The sequence below is a fragment of the Myotis yumanensis genome, unplaced genomic scaffold, assembly GCF_028538775.1.
Source record: "Myotis yumanensis isolate MYYU_CA2020_CCGP unplaced genomic scaffold, mMyoYum1.0.hap1 SCAF_3, whole genome shotgun sequence".
NCBI lineage: Eukaryota > Metazoa > Chordata > Mammalia > Chiroptera > Vespertilionidae > Myotis > Myotis yumanensis.
The window spans coordinates 148,712,128-148,729,728 of NW_027223754.1; the positions used below are offsets into that span (position 1 = coordinate 148,712,128).

The 17,601-nt window shown below is 39.9% G+C and overlaps 1 protein-coding gene across 1 annotated transcript; it reads right to left on the minus strand.

The window, feature by feature from the left end:
* Positions 1–16,841: 16,841 nt before the first annotated feature.
* Positions 16,842–17,381, minus strand: LOC139005384 (ubiquitin-like FUBI-ribosomal protein eS30 fusion protein). The gene has a single exon (XM_070407638.1). The coding sequence runs from the start codon at positions 17,306–17,308 to the stop codon at positions 16,907–16,909; it is 402 nt and encodes a 133-aa protein (XP_070263739.1). The 5' UTR covers positions 17,309–17,381; the 3' UTR covers positions 16,842–16,906.
* Positions 17,382–17,601: the final 220 nt, after the last annotated feature.

Consider the following 17,601-nt stretch of genomic DNA (forward strand, 5'->3'; position numbering starts at 1 on the left):
CGCCAGGGTCAGTTAACGTCGGAGTTCAATGGCACTGTCAAACGCCCAGGTTCTCTCTATCGCCTGGCTCTGCCATCCTCAGCATGTTGGTCTGTCCACAGGCCTGCTCCTGATGGCTAGGTAGCTGTATTTGGATCCTATTTAGATGTGACAATGTCCCGTGAAAGAAGGGGACATATCTCCAGAGGAAGTATTCACTACCCTGAAGCACACAGCCAACTTTCTTTCATGCCTCAGTGGTTAGACTTGTGACAGGTCCTGGGAATGAGACATGTAATTAGCTTAGACCAATCAGATTTTACCATTTGAGGCTGAATCCAATCTCCTCTTAAGCACATGGCACCACCAAGTTGAGTAGATGCAGAAACTAAATCTGGTTTCTCTTAGATTAGAAAGGAGGAAGGTGTAGTGAGACATGAATGTTGGGCAGGTTCCAACAGTGTCTGCCACTGTCGCACAGTGAGTTAGTGGCAGCGCTACAACTAGAAGCCAGGTTTCCTGATCACCACCAACCCTCTTTCAATACTACTTAGTGCCTCTCAACATTTGAACCAGACTCAACATGTCCACCATCTAACTCATTACCTTTCCATCCAGACTTGCCCTTTATGTTTTTTTATGTACTGACCATTTTCTTCTAAAGGTATTATCATTACTTCCATTAATTTGCCATCTGTGACTTCCTTCTCTCCCTTGTTCTCCAAATTCACTCCCAGAATCTTATTTAATCTCTCTATTTAGAACTGCCTTATTTTCATACTTTTCTTTATTACTATCATCTCTAGGTCACATCTTTATTACATATCAGTTGGATTTTTACAATAGTCTAGTAACTAATCTTCCTGATTCAACTCTCTTTCTAACACTCATTTACTTTTCAAATCACTGTTATGTTCATGTTCCTAAAACATTTCTCTTACTTTTGGAAGACCTTCTGTAAGGGAATACCCAGTCAGACAAAGCTGTAATAGTTTTTAAAAATTGTTACTTCAAAGTTGTCAGTAGCTGCTATTTCCAGTGTTAGATATACAAATTTCCTTGAGTCAGGTATACTTTTATCTGAGAAAAATCTCTCAAATGGTCTTTTTTAGATAGATGTATAGCCAATAGATATTATTGTTTTGGGGGAAGTACAAAACCGGACTTATATTTTGTATGACAAATACTACCCTTCTGGGAAGTTGCAAAAAAAAAAGATAGGTGTATTTGCATAAGGAAAAGTAGTCTTCCAGGAAGTGGTAGATAATGGACTTAACTGAGGTCATTTGGCAAAGACATAGAAGGCTTTTGAGGAGAAACCCTCCATAAGAGAAAGGAGAACCCAGAATGATGATCAAGGGTATATATCTATGATGATTAGAATGGGATTGGAAGGCTGTGCATGAATATACATAGACTACAGACCAAATCATGGCAGGGCTCAGTACTGAAGGGACTTGGGTCTTCACCACAGGCCTAATCCTGAAGGAGAGCCATCTCCACTTGTAGTTGAGGAATTCTTGCGCAGTGGTGACAGCAGTAAGTCAGGCACCTCATGCTCTTAATGGGGACTCTGGGATTTTGGAGTCATAATTGTCTTGTAATAAGACAGGAAAAAAAAAGACATAAAGGCATCCATCTTGGCAAGAAAGAAGTAAAAGTCTCTTTATTCACAGATAACAATCATTTATATAGAAAATCCTATGTACTCTACAAAAGAGCTCCTAGAACTAAGTGGCTTTAGCACGACTATTGGATACAAGATCAAATACAATTATATTTCAATATACTAACAATGCATCATCAGATATTGAAATAAAAGCTTTTAAAATAACACAAATATATTAAATATTTAAGGTTTGATGTGGGAAATGATATAAAAGACCTGTAAATGGAAAACTATAAAATATTGCTGAGAGAAATGCAAGAAGACCAAAAATAGATATATTGACTTACAGATTGTAAGACTCAACATGGTTAAGTTCTCCCTAAATTAATATACAGATTTAACACAATCACAATGAAAATACTATCAGGTGTTTTGTTTGTTTGTTTTGTTTTTTGGTAGAAATGGATAAGCTGATTCTAAAATGTATATGGAAAGGCAAGGGACCCAGAAAAGCTTAAGCAATTTGAAATAAGAGCACAAACTTGGAGAACTTATACCACCTGACTTCAAGGCATATTTTAATGTTATGTAATTAAGACAGTGTGGTATTGGCATCAATGTAGACAAAAAGATCAATGGAACAGAATAGTGTCCAGAAATAGACCTATACATAATGGCCAATTGATTTTGACAAGGGTATAAAGACAAATCAGGATTATAAAGACAGAAAAGGATAATTTTTTCAACAAATAATGCTGTAACAATTAGACATTCATCTGCAAACAACCATAGCAGCAGCAACAACAACAATAAGACTGCAAACAAAACCCCTCCAAAACAAAAACTTCAATCCATAACTTGCATCATACACAAAAATGTTAACTCAAAATGGGTTTTAAATCTAAATGTAAAACTATAAATCAGGGAGAAAACACAGGAGAAAATCTTTGTGACTTTGAGTTAGGCAAAGATTTCTTACATGTAGTATCAAAAGCACAATCCACTAAAAAATAATTAGATGTCATAAAAATTAAGAACTTTTATTCTTTGAGAGACAAGCAAAAGACTGGAAGAAAATATTTGCAAATCATATCTCTGATAAAGGGTTTATATCCAGACTATATAAAGAACTCTAAGATACCAACCATAATAATTTAAAATGGGCAAAAGATTTGAACAGTCCCTTTATCAAAGAAACTATAAAAATGGCAAATAAAAACATGAAAAGTCATTAGTCATTGGGAAAATGCAAATTAAAACCTTAATAAGGTATCACTACACACCTATTAGAATGTCCAAAATTAAAAAGCAGTGACCATACCAGGTGATTGCAAGGATGTGGAACAACTGGAATTCTCGCATAGTGCTGGTGGGAATGTAAGGTGGGAAATCACTTTGGCAAATAGTTTGGCAGTTATTTAAGGAGTGTAATATAAACCTACTGTGTGACTCAGACACTTCATGGCTAGATATTAACCCAAGAGAAATGAAAACATATGTCCATAAAAGACATATATGAATATTTATAGCAGCTTTATTTGTAGTAGCCCCAAACTAGAAACCACACAAATGCCCGTTAGAAAGGTTAATAAGTAAACAAAGTGTGGTATATCCATACAGTGGAATACTACTTATTAGCAAAAAGAGAGATAGAAACATCAATGATGAAAGAGAATCATTGATTGGCTGCCTCCTGCATGCCCCACACTGGGGATCTAGCTCACAACCTGGGCATGTGCCCTGATTGGGAATCGAACTCTGACCTCCTGGTTCACAGGTTGATGCTCAACCAATGAGCCACACCGGCTGGATGATATGTTTATTATCTTGATTGTGGTGATAGGTTCATGGGTGCATACCTATGTGAAAATTTACCAAATTTTACACTTTAAACAGTTATAGTTAATTGTGTCAATTATACATCAATAAAGCTGTTTTAAAAAGAGGTATTGTAAACAGATAAAAATTAGATAAAGTGCTAACTATTGATTATACCTAGTGAGTCTGTGTTTCTTTAACTGGTTAACTTCCAAACCTTCTGTCTGGCATTTGCTCTCCATGATCTGGTTTCAGGCTAACATTCCTACTGTATCTACCATTGACATCTTGAATTCCAGTCATAGGAGACTCTTTCTTGAACAGTATGAATTACCTTTTCTCATGTATTTCATTAGCCCGGAATGGTCTGCCCACCATCTTCTGGTGCCTTTACATAGAGATGATCCCTCCTTTCTCTGAACTCCCATAATGCTTTGAACCTTTCTTTATGGCCCTCATCACATACTTCTTTATATTATAGCTTGTAAACACATTCATTACTCTCCTACAAGACTGAAAGATTCTTGAAAGTAGTGACCCAAGTATTTATTATTTATTTCGGTACCCCAAAGGCATCTTAGAAAAGATCTTGTAAAAATTAACTGTATAGATATATAATAAATATGTGTAACTGAGGATTTTTTAAAATACTGGTTTGGGATTGACAATATTTTATTGTGTTTAAAGAATATAAAACTTTCCTTATTTGTGGTGTGTGCAATCTTCATTCACATAAGATTGAGAAAATATTTTCCACATATTTAGGCTGTTTAATCACGTAACCTGTTGTAAATACCTTTTGTTTATGATCTCTGGAGAAATTTCTCATTATCTAAGTATCAGAAACTATTGTTTATAGTAAATTTGTAATTGTTTAATGAGTTCTCTTACAATATGTACATCTTGAGCAATGTGTACATTTTGCTCACATCTACACCAAAAATGGCATAAAGATTCAATAATTATATGCAAAGAAAATAACAAAAGTTTGTTTCTGGAACATTTCTTTGTGTATTTTGACTGCGTGTTTAAATAATGAAACCCTAGCCCCATCTACGAAACAGCCTGATAATGAAACCTAAGAATAATTTTGTTGCAGAGTAAAGTGAACTAGAAACTGGGCCAAGAGGAGAGCTTTATCTCAGGTTCAAGCATCTGACAAAATTGGGAAATTGGATAAGAGGAGTTTAGGAAATTGTGCTGGATGAAAATGTTCTGATGTTTTGTATTTGTTCCAACGTAAAAGCATCTCTTTCACTCGCAAGAGAGATGGATACGTAATGGTCTCAAATCTAATGGAAGTGCTAATTTCTAAGGGTATTGTAGTTTTGAAATGGGTTTGTTTGAGGATCCTGGGTCTAATTTCATATTATTAAACTCTGAAATGACAGAAGGCTTCCAAAATAATCCTTGAACAGACTCATGGTGCACCATGACCTTGTTGTGTGCAAAATTTGAAGGGCTTGTTTGCAATACAAGTCTCCTTCTGTAATAACTGGCTCTGTAGCTCTTGCCTTTCCCATGAACCAGGTTTCTTCCTGTTCCCAGTGTCAGAACCCAGCCTGGGCTCCAGAGTGGCAGCCACTGAAGGTTTCTAAAGCAGATATTCAGGCAGAGGTGACAAGCTCAGGGTTTGGAGGCAGACCTAATTCCACCACATAGTACAGTGGTTCTCAGCCTTCCTAATGCCGCGACCCTTTAATACAGTTCCTCATGTTGTGGTGACCCCCCAACCATAAAATTATTTTCGTTGCTACTTCATAACTGTCATTTTGCTCCTGGTATGAATTGTAATGTAAATATCTGATATGCAGGATGTATTTTCATTGTTACAAATTGAACATAATTAAAGCATAGTGATTAATCACAGAAACAATATGTAATCATATATGTGTTTTCCGATGGTCTTAGGCGACCCCTGTGAAAGGGTAGTTGGACCCCCAAAGGGGTCTCGACCCACAGGTTGAGAACTGCTGACATAGGAGCTCTGAGGCCATGGTCCAGGCATCTGGCTCTCTGAGCCTTAATTTCCTCATTTGCTGAAAGTGTTACCGTCAGAGCTCGCTCGTTAATATTAATAATAGGAAAGGAGCAAAGGGGAGGCCAGACAGTATAAGCATGGTCACCTGAGCAGCTTCACCAGGAAGCTGCAACTTTACGCTCCACAGGGAACCCCAGTCCATTCCCTGCAAGTCACTGGGGGAAGGGAAGATGGGCACATGTGCAGTAAACTTGGGGTGACCTATGGAAGGTGCTTGCCTGTCAGTCTAACCTGGGAACAAAGATCACTGGTTAGGAGGGCGGGCCCTAATGCAAGTCCATGAAAATTTGGGAATACATAATCCCCAGACAAAGAATTCTCTCTCTCTTGTTCCTTTTGCTCTGCTCCTGCTGCCTTGCACTGGCCCATGTTCCCGCCATGGCCGTGTGGCCCTCCACGCAATGGACTGCAGCTGGGAACAGAAGCTAAGCTCGCCACATGCTGGACTGGACTGGACCTCAATATGGAGCAGAAACTCTGGGTAGTGGCTCTGATCTGAGCCCTGCTGAAGACAAAATGGGACGTTCCCCATGGCGGGACAGAGGGAGATGGGACCTTGGGAACCCAGGGGTTTAATCTCACAGAATTAAGCCTCATCCATGATACCACATTCTCCCTGGGGGCCTCAGGAAATTCTTATTCCTGTGGCATCGCAAGAAGCCCACTTCTACCAGCAACAGGTGGGGACGCAGAGGACTCCTCATTGATAACAGAAGGGTACCATGAATGTCAAGAGCTTAGCATGGTACCCACACAGACTGCAGACAGTCCACGTGTGTGTTATGAGTACTACCAGCAACCGGAAATTATCCTAGTTTTACTTCAAGAAAATAGCCATATTGTGCTAAGAATAATAATAAAAAAATGATATTGTGGATGTGGACACATTTTTCTTAGAAGCATCTCTACAGGAAATTTGGTGGTTGTGTATCCAGTGTTAAAAGGCCTGCCCCAACTTGCCCCAAAGATACACAATATCAGTGCCTCTAAATAGATACACAAATGGTGTTATGCAACCCCAGATATTGTTCACTCAATTCACTGTGGGCAGGAAGAGGATCTATTTTTAAGTGGAGGAAAGAAGGCTGTAACTGGTTAAAAATAGGATTCTCCTCCGTCTTCTCTTTGCCACTTTCACCCTTTATTTTTCTGTCCACTCCCCTTTTTCCTGTTAGCATCTCTGTTCATTCCCCCCTCTTCTTTCTCTACTTAGAAATGGCACATATTATGAAAGAGAAAATAGTTGACACCATCCGAGGGAAGTCAGTGGTGGGGGTAATGCATTTTTAATCCTGAACACCTGGCCTCCCTTTATTTGGCTGCCAGAATGAGGAGATTTTTTTTATTATTAAAAAAAAAAAAAATCCTCATGCTGGTGCTCACAAATGAGTAAAAAGGTTAATAAATTTCAGAATCTGCTGGGTAATCCAGAGAGATAGAACTCTGCAAACACAGCTTTTGCTTTTTCAGTTGAATCTGACATTATGAAAAGCTACCCCTCTCTTCCCACACTCACAGTGTTTATCCAGGCTTTAAACACCAAGCAGCGAGAGTGTGGCGAGGGAGCTAACATTAATCACGGGTCTGCTTTGCAGAAGGAATCTCACACACATCATCTCATTGAGCTTTCATGACAGGCCTGTGGGGAAAGCATCACAGTTCCCACGGTTCATAGGTGGGGCATAAGAGGACGTCAGTGTGCCCCATCAGGGAGGGACTCATTGAAGGCAGTTTCCCTAAGCAGTAGAGACCCCTTGCAGGATTTAGCCATCTTCTCCAGCTGACCCTTCATCCCTGGTGGTGGCATCACTCTGCAATACCTTGATGCAGGGGCCTTTTTGCCCACCATGCGAGCCAGTCACGGCAAGATGGGCTCCAACTTCCAACCACCCTCTGTGGCCAGCCAATTCTTGGGTCAAGTGCAGAGTCTGTCTTTCTACGAAAGGGGGATGCAGAACTGCTGTCCTCTCCCCCAGCAGCACAGCACAACATCCATCTGCCCACATCTCCTTCCTTGGGTCTGATTACATAGGGCAGTGGTTCTAACCTTCCTAGTGCCGCAACCCTTTAATACAGTTCCTCATGTTGTGGTGACCCCCAATTTCATTGTTACAAATTGAACATAAAGCATAGTGATTAATCACAAAAACAATATGTAATTATATATGTGTTTTCCGATGGTCTTAGGCGACCCCTGTGAAAGGGTCGTTCGACCCCCAAAGGGGTCTCGACCCACAGGTTGAGAACCGCTGTTTTAGAGGCAGGTCTTCGAGTCTTTAAAAAATTTTGTTAATTGATTTTAGAGAGGAAAGAAGAGAGAGAGAGAGAGAGAGAGAGAGAGAGAGAGAGAGAGAGAGAGGGAGAGAGGAGAGAGATACATTGATCAGTTGCCTCCCCTACGTGCCCCAACTGGGGATTGAACCCACCACCTAGGTATGTTCCCTGACCAAGAATCAAACCTGTGACCTTCTGGTATCTGAGATGATGCTTCAACACTGGCCAGGGCTGTGAGTCTCTTTATATTGGCTGGGTTTGGTGGAAGTTGGGGTGGCATGATATTGGCTAGTAAGCCTAGTTCTCTGGATTGGTACCTCCCAGTAAATCCTGCAGGGCAGCAGTGGGGGTACTTGTGGTTTTGGTCTTCAGTTACAATTCTGAGACAAGAGCATTCTTTACACATACATTATAAAATATAATCCTTGAGGAGTCGGGGGAGGTAGGAGAGGGTAAAGGGAGGAAAATGGTGATGGAAGGATACTTGGCTTGGGGTGGTGAATACACAATACAATATATAGATGATGTATTATAGAATTGTACCTCCAAGACCTACATAATTTTATTAATGTCACCCCAATAAATTAAAAAAGAAAAAATTAATCCTTATAACAACTCTATGAGGAGGGTTCAGTTTTGATCCCAGTGTAGTGTAGTGATTATAAACAACCATGGGCTTGGTTTGAATCACAGCTCTTATACTGTTAGTGTGAAGTTCAAACAACTTATCCGTGTGATTTTTCACCTCCCCATGCCTCAGTTTCCTCTCTGAGTGATAGGAAGAGTAATAACACCTAAATTATACTGTTGTGAAAAGCAAATGAGATAGACTACGTGATAGTAATTCTCTGTTAGTGTTCACTATTGTTTTTTTCATTTTCCAGATGAAGAAACGAACACCCTGATGGGTGAGATAACTTCCCAATGTCACAGCTAAACAGTGCTTCCAACACCCAGGTTCGTAGCCATTCTCCCACGACAGTGCTTCTGAGCCTTTTTTACTTCTGAGCCCTGGCCCAGAAGGAAGATGATGTTCCTCAGATGACTTTGGAGAGAATGAATGAGACAGTTTGAGGCTTGAGGTGTTTGGCCTGGGGGGCTCTGGCCACCCCAAGTTCCTCCTGGTCAACTGGTATACTCTGCTGAACTGAAACAGAGAATGGAACTGCCTAGCCAGGCCAAGGTTGCCAGGTAGGTCTTCCTGGAGAAAATGATGTCTTAGGTGTAGCTTGAAGGGTTGGTAAAGTTTAGTAATGAAGGGAGGGGGGCAGTAATGAGTGAGAGGGACTGCTTCATTTTGTCTTGAAAAATGGAGATCACAATGATATCTACTTCACAGGACACTTAAAAATGAAACGATCAAATGTAGATGACAAAGGCTTTGTAAAATGTGGCATTCATTTTAGCTGTTGCTATTCTTAAGGAAAATATTTGAAATCCTAAGAGTGATCTGGTCATAGTGGTTACATAGATGGACCACTTCTACCAAACATTTACTTGGGGAAAGTTACAGCTTAAGTGGGACATTCTTTCTCTCCTTTGTTCCTTCTTCAAATAAAAGCAGGCATTAGCTTCCTCCAAGGTTTGTTGTTATGAGGCTTAACATATTTTTATCAAGTAACTAAAGCAAGTAGGAATAATATCAAGAACCCTATAATCCCAAACCACTTCTATCTCTGACATTCATACGAGCTTGTCCTTATCTGAGGAGATGGCATGCCAGGCTGTCCCTCTGACATGGTCCCAGGGCTTCCTTGGCGAGGATTTGTTCTGACGGACAAGACATCCAGGCGCGAGGTGAACCCAGAAATAAAGCTTTGGTCACTGGAGGGGAGAGGTCTGGGGCTGTCAGTAAGGTTGTCTCCTGCCAGGGCCTGACATCTGAGTCCTGTGGAGACGGGGATGGGGACTTTGTGAGTAAAAGTTGAAAGGGCCACTGCACTGACAGTGTTTTCCATCTCTGAGGCCTTTCTCTCTAAGAGAGGGTAAGCCAGGAAGGGAAGAGAGACATCCTTCCCAAGTGGGCAGCACAACGCTAACAGCCTCGTCATTCTGACATCAGCTGTGGCAGGGGATGGCAGTGCCTTCTGGGCACGGTGAACAATGCAAGGATGGAGGCGATGGAAAAAGAGACGGTAGCAGGTGTCACGTAAATGGCAGCTAGACTTCTCTGTCAGCATATCAAATATGTTCAGAGGGAGCGTGATTAGAGGCAAAAAGCAGGAAACACGGGTTACACAGAGAACAAGTCAAAAATAGCTAAATATTGAAAATTGCCATTTCATTACTGCTTCCTTGAACTACTTTACTTTGAGATCCAGGATGAGCTCTGTAGACTAATTTATCTCAAAGTATTACCTATTTTAAGAAGTGTTTTTTTTTTCTTCTAAAGAATTCATTTAAAAATTTTTCAACTTTGACATTTTCTTTCCTGAGTTTACTGTAAAATTCAAGTCAAGTAACTTGCATAAATGCATCAATATTTTAAAAGCTACCAATCATACATATGAACAAAAGGCTTACAATCTTCAATAATCTTTAATGTAACACACATTCATTATATATGAGCCCTCAAAGGAGAAACTTGCGTTGTCCAGAATCCTAAGTGCTACACAATGGTGGCTTTGGGATAGTTAAATACCACACGTTTGCTTTGTAAACCATCATCAAATGACTTTTGCAGACTAACCCTGAAAGTCATTACAACTGTTTTGTCCTTAACAATCTGGACCAAGCAAAAGGAGAAATTTTTTTTTTTCTGATGTGACATTCTCATGGTCATAGTTTTAATGAGATTTCCTCTTTGAAATTTGACTCTGATGTTTCAATGCTCATCAATTCTTAGAGAAGCTGACTCATTCTTCACAGCTAAACTCAAATGTCACCTCTGCTGTGAACTAGTCCCCATCACATTAAGCAGAATTAATTGCTCCCATGGAATTTGGTACATGCCTCTGTTATGACATCATTAGCACACATGTCTTAGGTATTCTTGTGCTTGTTTACCCAAAAAACTATGAGCTCCTTGGGGCTAGGGATGGTTTTTAGCATGGGAGGCACTTAATAGATAATTGTGGAATTAAATAGGGTATTTATCATCATAGATAACATGTGTAGCCCTAGCCGGTTTGGCTCAGTGGATAGAGTGTCAGCCTGCAGATAAAGGGTCCCAGATTCGATTCCAGTCGAGGGCATGTACCATGGTTGCGGGCATATCCCTAGTAGGAGGTTTGCAGGAGGCAGCTTATCGATGTTTCTCTCTCATCGATGTTTTTAACTCTCTATCCCTCTCCCTTCCTCTCTGTAAAAAATCAATAAAATATATTAAAAAAAAGATAACATGTGTAAAATATAGATAAATTTGTGCACTTGTACAAACAAATTCAGAAAAAAATGTGCAAGGGATGTTGCTATCTACTGTATATAAAACTAAATTTTTTTATTTTAGAAAGTTGTCATCTTAAAATCTCCTTAACTGAAGAGATTCAAGAAAGGTCAACAAGATTTCTAGGTGAATGACTGAGTTAATAAATGAATGGAGATTTTTTCCGTTATTTAGTATGTGCTTGATTTATACCCATATTTAAACCTAGAACCAGGGGCCTTCCTCGGTCGAGCTTTAAATATGGGTGTATTTAAAGCACTTAGCTGAGCACTTGGCACCCATCTCTATGGGTTCAGTATTTATTGAGTGCTTCTGTCTACTAGGTTCTGTATTAGGATATTTCCATTACATCCATGATTTCACTTCAGTTACAACAACCCTGGGTCCTATCAGCTTCTTTTGTCAAATGGGGAAACTGAGTTTTGGAGGTTCCATAATGTGAATATAATCATTCCATCTAGTAAGTGGCTGAACCAGAATTAGAACACAAGTCTGAATTTTTTTTTTAGAGTATGTCTGTATGTGTTAAGAAAAAGAAAGAATTGAATAGTTATCAAGATAATTCAGGGAAGCCCTCACCCTATAGCTTCCATTTCTCCCCTTAAATAAATATCTAAGAAAAGGTTCTGGGAGGAGAGGCTGGAAGTGGGCAATAGGTGAGGAGGTGAAGCAAGTGACCTCGGAGTCAGAAACCTGGGTTTGACTGTGTCACATTCCAGTGTAACCTCCTTGAGCCTCTGTTTCTTTAACTGTAAATGTAAAAGTAGATGGAGAGGAATAATCCCTATTAGATCTTACAGGATGTTGTTAGAATGAAATGAGAGAATGCACTAAGCACTTAGCTGAGCACTTGGCACACACTGATGCTCAATACATTCTTATAATTATCCACATGCTCAATGTTTATTGCCCAAAGTCAACAGATAATTGCTCACTTTTCTACTTTCTTAATGTTTAGTAGATTAAATCTTAAAGAGAATTCCACTGAATGATCTTTTCCAGATCGTCCGGTTTGGAATTATTTGATAGGAGTTTGATTCCTGCTTCTGTTTTGTGATCTTGGTGAGATATGTTACTCAGTTTCTCTGACGTCTGTTTTCTTACCTGTAAAATGGCAAACAAAACCACACATATCTTGCCGGGCTTACTTGAAAAGTGCTAAGATAAGGAGCACCTGACTGGTATAAGAAGAGCCAGGAGAGTCTTGTTGAAGGGAGTGAGGTCCAAGTGGGCATCTAAAAGAGAAAAGGGCCTTTTAAACTCTGATAGACACTTACATGTCATAAATAATTACACTATCATTTTAATAACATTAGTACACATAAACTTAGTACATTTAAACTTAGGCTACATTTCCCATTCTACTGGTTTCACTTTCTTTGTTAAAGTTTATTTATTTTTTATTTTATTTTATTTTACTTTTTGTTACTCCTCACTCAAGGATATTTTTCCTTTTTTTTTTTGAGAGAGAGAGTGGAAGGGAAGGGGAGAGACACAGAGAGAGAAACATCGAAGTGAGAGAGACACATCTATTGGTTGCCTCTCTCACGTGGCCAAACAGGGCCAGGGATTGAGCCTGCAACCAAGGTACATGCCCTTGACCGGAATTGAAGCCAGGACCCTCCAGTCTGTGGGCCCACACTCTATCCACTGAGCCAAAGCAGCTAGGGCTGGTTTCACTTTCTGATGTCACCTTTGAATTTCAAGATTTTAAGGAGACAAATTCTGTGATTTTTATTTTTTTGAGAGGGGGACTATAATTATCTAATTCTAGTAGAACTTCAGAATAACTTACCTATTTGATTTTTTGTTTCATCAGCTGTGTAATGTGAGAACTCAGATGAACATAGACTATGTAACTCTTTCTTGCTTTCATATTGAATGGGATAGATTCATGAGCTCCTGTGTGTGTGTGTGTGGGGGGGGGGGGGGGGAAGGGGGAGAGAGAGAAAGAGAGAGAGAGAGAGAGAGAGAGAGAGAGAGAGAACAAACGTATACATCTTGGATTTGATCCTGAATTATTTCTTGGGTATAAATAAGATGCCAAAAGGCACATTAACGTTTCCAGGTCACTAGGGTTTTCATTACAATGCTGGACTATAAATAGTTCCCTAGTGGTGGAGTGAAAACGATGTACCATTTCCCCCCATCATTGTCCCCACCCCCCACCCCAATTCCCGAACTGCAGGGTTAGCATATCAGAGAATGACATTGACTTGCAATTGTCTGGCTCATTGTGTGCTGGTATTGTTTATAAGGTCAAATTTTGGATCAACATTTTTTGATGAAAACAATTACCAAGGGTGTCTATGTGAGCATTTTATTTCTTAGGGAAAATTATTTTATATGGAGTTTTACTTAGTGCAACACATAAAAATTCTTAGCACAGAATATCCAGCACAGTGTAAGAATTTATTCCCCTCGAGTTTAAATGTCATGGTGTTTGGTAGAAAATAGGAAATAGATCATTTTGCAAATGATCTTGCCAGAGCTTCTCTGTTATGGTCTCATATATAACGGTGCCATCTACATAGAAAAGGATAATCGAGTGATTTCCAGATGAATACAAACAGCAGAGCCAGCACAAAAGATAACTCAGAAAACCTTTATTTTGTTCAATTACTTTTTAGAGTAAGATTATCTGCCCAAAGGATATAGAAAATTATCTCTCCTCTTTCCAACTGATTTTGTTGGAACTATTCTGTGAGATTTACTGAGCAGACCACGTTGGAATGAAGTAGATTTGTTAGAATAATAAAATCTGCCACATGGCTGATCTTATCAAATTTCTACTAGACTGTAAGCTGCTTGAGGGCACAAACTGTATTGTATTTATATTTGAATTTCTCTGGTGTCTTGAAGGTGGTAGCCATCCTCCAAATAGTTGTTGAATTTATTTAAATTCAGATTATTATCTAAATCATTTCTGGGCTTCCTAAGAATCAGACAATGTTTGAAAAACATATTTCTCAATGATGTTATTTTTTTTAATACACGTAGCTTAGTTTCCCATGGGGACCCATGTTTGTTGTAGAAACATTGGGCACATATTTGTGATAGGAAATGAGGGATTGTGACAGGGAAAGCCGAAGCAAAAATTGCGTAACATTTGGTAAATATGAGTAAAATGAACGCAGAACTGTCTGACCTACCAGAATTAATAGAGTTTTTGAAAACTGTTTTCATGGCTATCATACATTATACAGTTTGTCTTACTTTTATCTTTTGACAGTTTTATTATTTAGTAAGCCTAAAACTCAGGTAATGAGACGTTGTGTGTGTGTGTGTGTGTGTGTGTGTGTGTGTGTGTGTGTGTGTAAACAAGAGATAAATGAAATTTCACTCCAATGAGTCCTGCTTAGAATAAGGATAATGGCTATTATTTGAAAGCTTAATATGTGTCAGACAATCTTTAAATGCAACAACACAGTTAACGTATACAACAATCGTATAAATTAACTGTTATTTCTATTTTTATAACATTAATAAGCTGATGTGCAGAAATGTTTAATAACTAGCTCAAGCTCACATAGTAAGTGGCAGAGCTGAGAGTCAAACCCCAAAGTCTTTGATTAGTAAATTGGTATTCTTTCCATGTATGGGGCCTGACATCAGAGACACTTACGCATGGTGATTCTTAACAGTGTCAAAACATCTTTTTCTTTTGGGACATCGCTTGTTTGTAATTATTACCTGTAGAGCCTTTCTTTGAGCCTTAAGAACAGATTAAGGTTTTGTTCAGAGCAAGCAAATAGTCGAATCTCAGCTTCCAGTACTGGCGACATTTCCTGGGAAGTCAGTAACTGGACAAAAGGGAGTCATTCTGAATAAAAGAAAAAAAGTGAAGTGAGAGGGCACTTAATGCGTTGCCTTTTAAAGATGCAACTAACTAAGCAATTTGGATTCTGAGTAGAAAGAAACAAATGAAAATGCTGTCTCACTTTTCCACCTGTGTCGAGTTCACATTCTAGAATCTTTACCGAAGGCAGGAAGAACAAGCACTGTGGGAGAGCTGCGGGTGGGAGGGGTTGAGAAGGACCCTGTGTTTTCTCAGTTGGCACGGGCGCCAAAGTGGTATTTTGACTGCGGTGGAGAATGGTGACATCAGGGAAGCATTAGCTAGTTTCTAGTTAACCTTTTTCTCTATGTGCACAGGAAAATTATAAGATCAAATGTTAAAACTAAAACATAATTTACCTACCTGACTTTTTGTTTCCAGTGCTGTTACACTCAAAGCAGGCAAAAGAGCAGACGAGGAAATCTGGGTCCACAGAGATGGACATGTAAACGCCTATCTTGCTTTGTTGGATGTACCATGTGCTAGGGACAGTGGTGAACCACAGCAGCATGGCCCTTGCCCTCATGGAGCTTATCGTCCAGACTTAAAAAGACATGATACCGTTCTCTCATATAACCATGTGAGGACCTTTAATAAAGAGACATACAATCAAGGAAAACTCAGCAACTCAGAGAAAGAAAAATTGCCTCCAAAGGGCCCCTGAAGGCAGCCCAAGGATGGGTGTGTTCAGAGGGACTGTGGGAAGACAAGATCATGGGGAGGAACAATAAGGGCTCCAGTGTAGTTTTCAAGGAAAAGTAATGACATCGGTGGGGGTGGTGGGGTGGGGTGGTTGGGGCAATGCCAGTTATTAAACAATAAAGAATGCCTGGGCATTAAAAGCTCTGATGGGCATGGGCACCACAGTGGTTGAATGCAAACTGCCTTTGATTCATTGGTAACGTGAGGCAGGTGTTTATGAGCCCTAGCAGCCAATCACATCCCCGTTCTGTGGAGAGGTTTTCAGAATAATTAAAAAAAATTATTTTATTGAGGCAAAATTAACATAATATAAAATTAGCCATTTAAAAGTGAATATTTCAGTGGCATTTAGCATATTCACAATGTTGTACAACCGTCACCTATATTTAGTTCCATAACTTTCTCATCACCCCCAAAGGGAACCCCGTACCTAATAAGTAAGTTTTTCTCATTCTCCCTCTCCCCTGCCTATGGTAACTACCAATCTTTGTTCTGTCTTTATGGATTTACCTGTTCTGGATATGTATTAAACATAGAATCATATAATATATAATCTTTTGTGTCTGGCTCTTTCCTTTAGAATGTTTCTGAGGTTCATCATGTAGTAGCACATATTAGTACTTCATTTGTGTTTATGGCTGAGTAATATTCCATTATATGTATATACCACATTTTGTTTATCATTCATCCATTAATAGATATTTGGGTTGTTTTACCTTTTAACTATTATAATAGTGCTTCGATAAACATGTGTTGTCTTAGTCCATTTGAGCTGCTGTAAGAAAATACCACAGACTGAGTATCTTATAAACAACAGAAATTCATTGCTCTCAGTTTTGGCGGCTGGAAGTTTGAGGTCAGGGTGCCAGCACCATTGGGTGAAGGCCCTTTTTTGAGTCATAGACTGCTTGTATCCTCAAATAGTGGAAGGGGCTAGGGAGCTCTGTGAAATCTCTGTTATAAAAACATTAAGACCACCCTCATGACCTAATCACCTTCTAAAGGCTCCACCTTCTAATATCGTCACACTGGGTGTTAGGATTCCAACAGGTGATTTTGGATGAACCCAAGCATTCAGGCCACACCATGATTGTACCTATACTTGTTTAAACACATGTTTTCAATTCTTTTGAGTATATATCTACAAGTAGAGTTACTGGGAATAGAATTATCATATGATAATTTTATGTTTAACTTTTTTTTTTTTTTTTTTGACTGGGCTAAGTGGTTTTATTAGAGAAAACCAGATGACAAAGGACTTTAAGAGTTGGCATTGGGGCCCCTCTTCTTGCCAAAGGTGGGCACACCATTGACAAAACGCCGGTTGTACTGCATCCGTCGCTTGGCCCGACCAGTCTTCTTCTTCTTTTTCTCCTGTTTGGCCACCTTGGGGGTCTGACCTCTTACTTTCCCAGCACGGGCCAGAGAACCGTGGACTTTACCTCCAAGCACGCGGGCGGCTACTTCCAGAGTGGACAGCGCCTCCCCCCGACACTGGCCCAGGGTAGCCTCATCCTCCAGGGGTGTGCCTGCCAGGAGCAAGACTTGATCTTCCGGAGCGATGCCCTCCAGCGAGGCTACATGAGCCTTAATCTGGGAGACAGTCTCCCGGCCGGTCACCTCGAGGGTGTGGAGCTCCTGGGCGCGGACAAACAGCTGCATGTCGGCGACTGAACTGCGGCCTGTGCCGCTCCCGCTAAGACGGAGTCGAGAAAGAGGAAGGAAGAGGAGTGTACGCGTCCTAAGCGCTTGCTGCGTCTAACGTCACTGCTCTATGTTTAACTTTTTGAGGAATCACCAAACTGTTTTCTACAGCACGTTCCCACCAGTAGTGTGCTAGGATTCCAATTTCTCCGCATCCTTGCCAACATTTATTTTCCTTTTTTTTTTTTATCATAGTCATCCAAATAGGTGTGAAATGGTACCTCATTGTGGTTTTGACTTACATTTCCCTA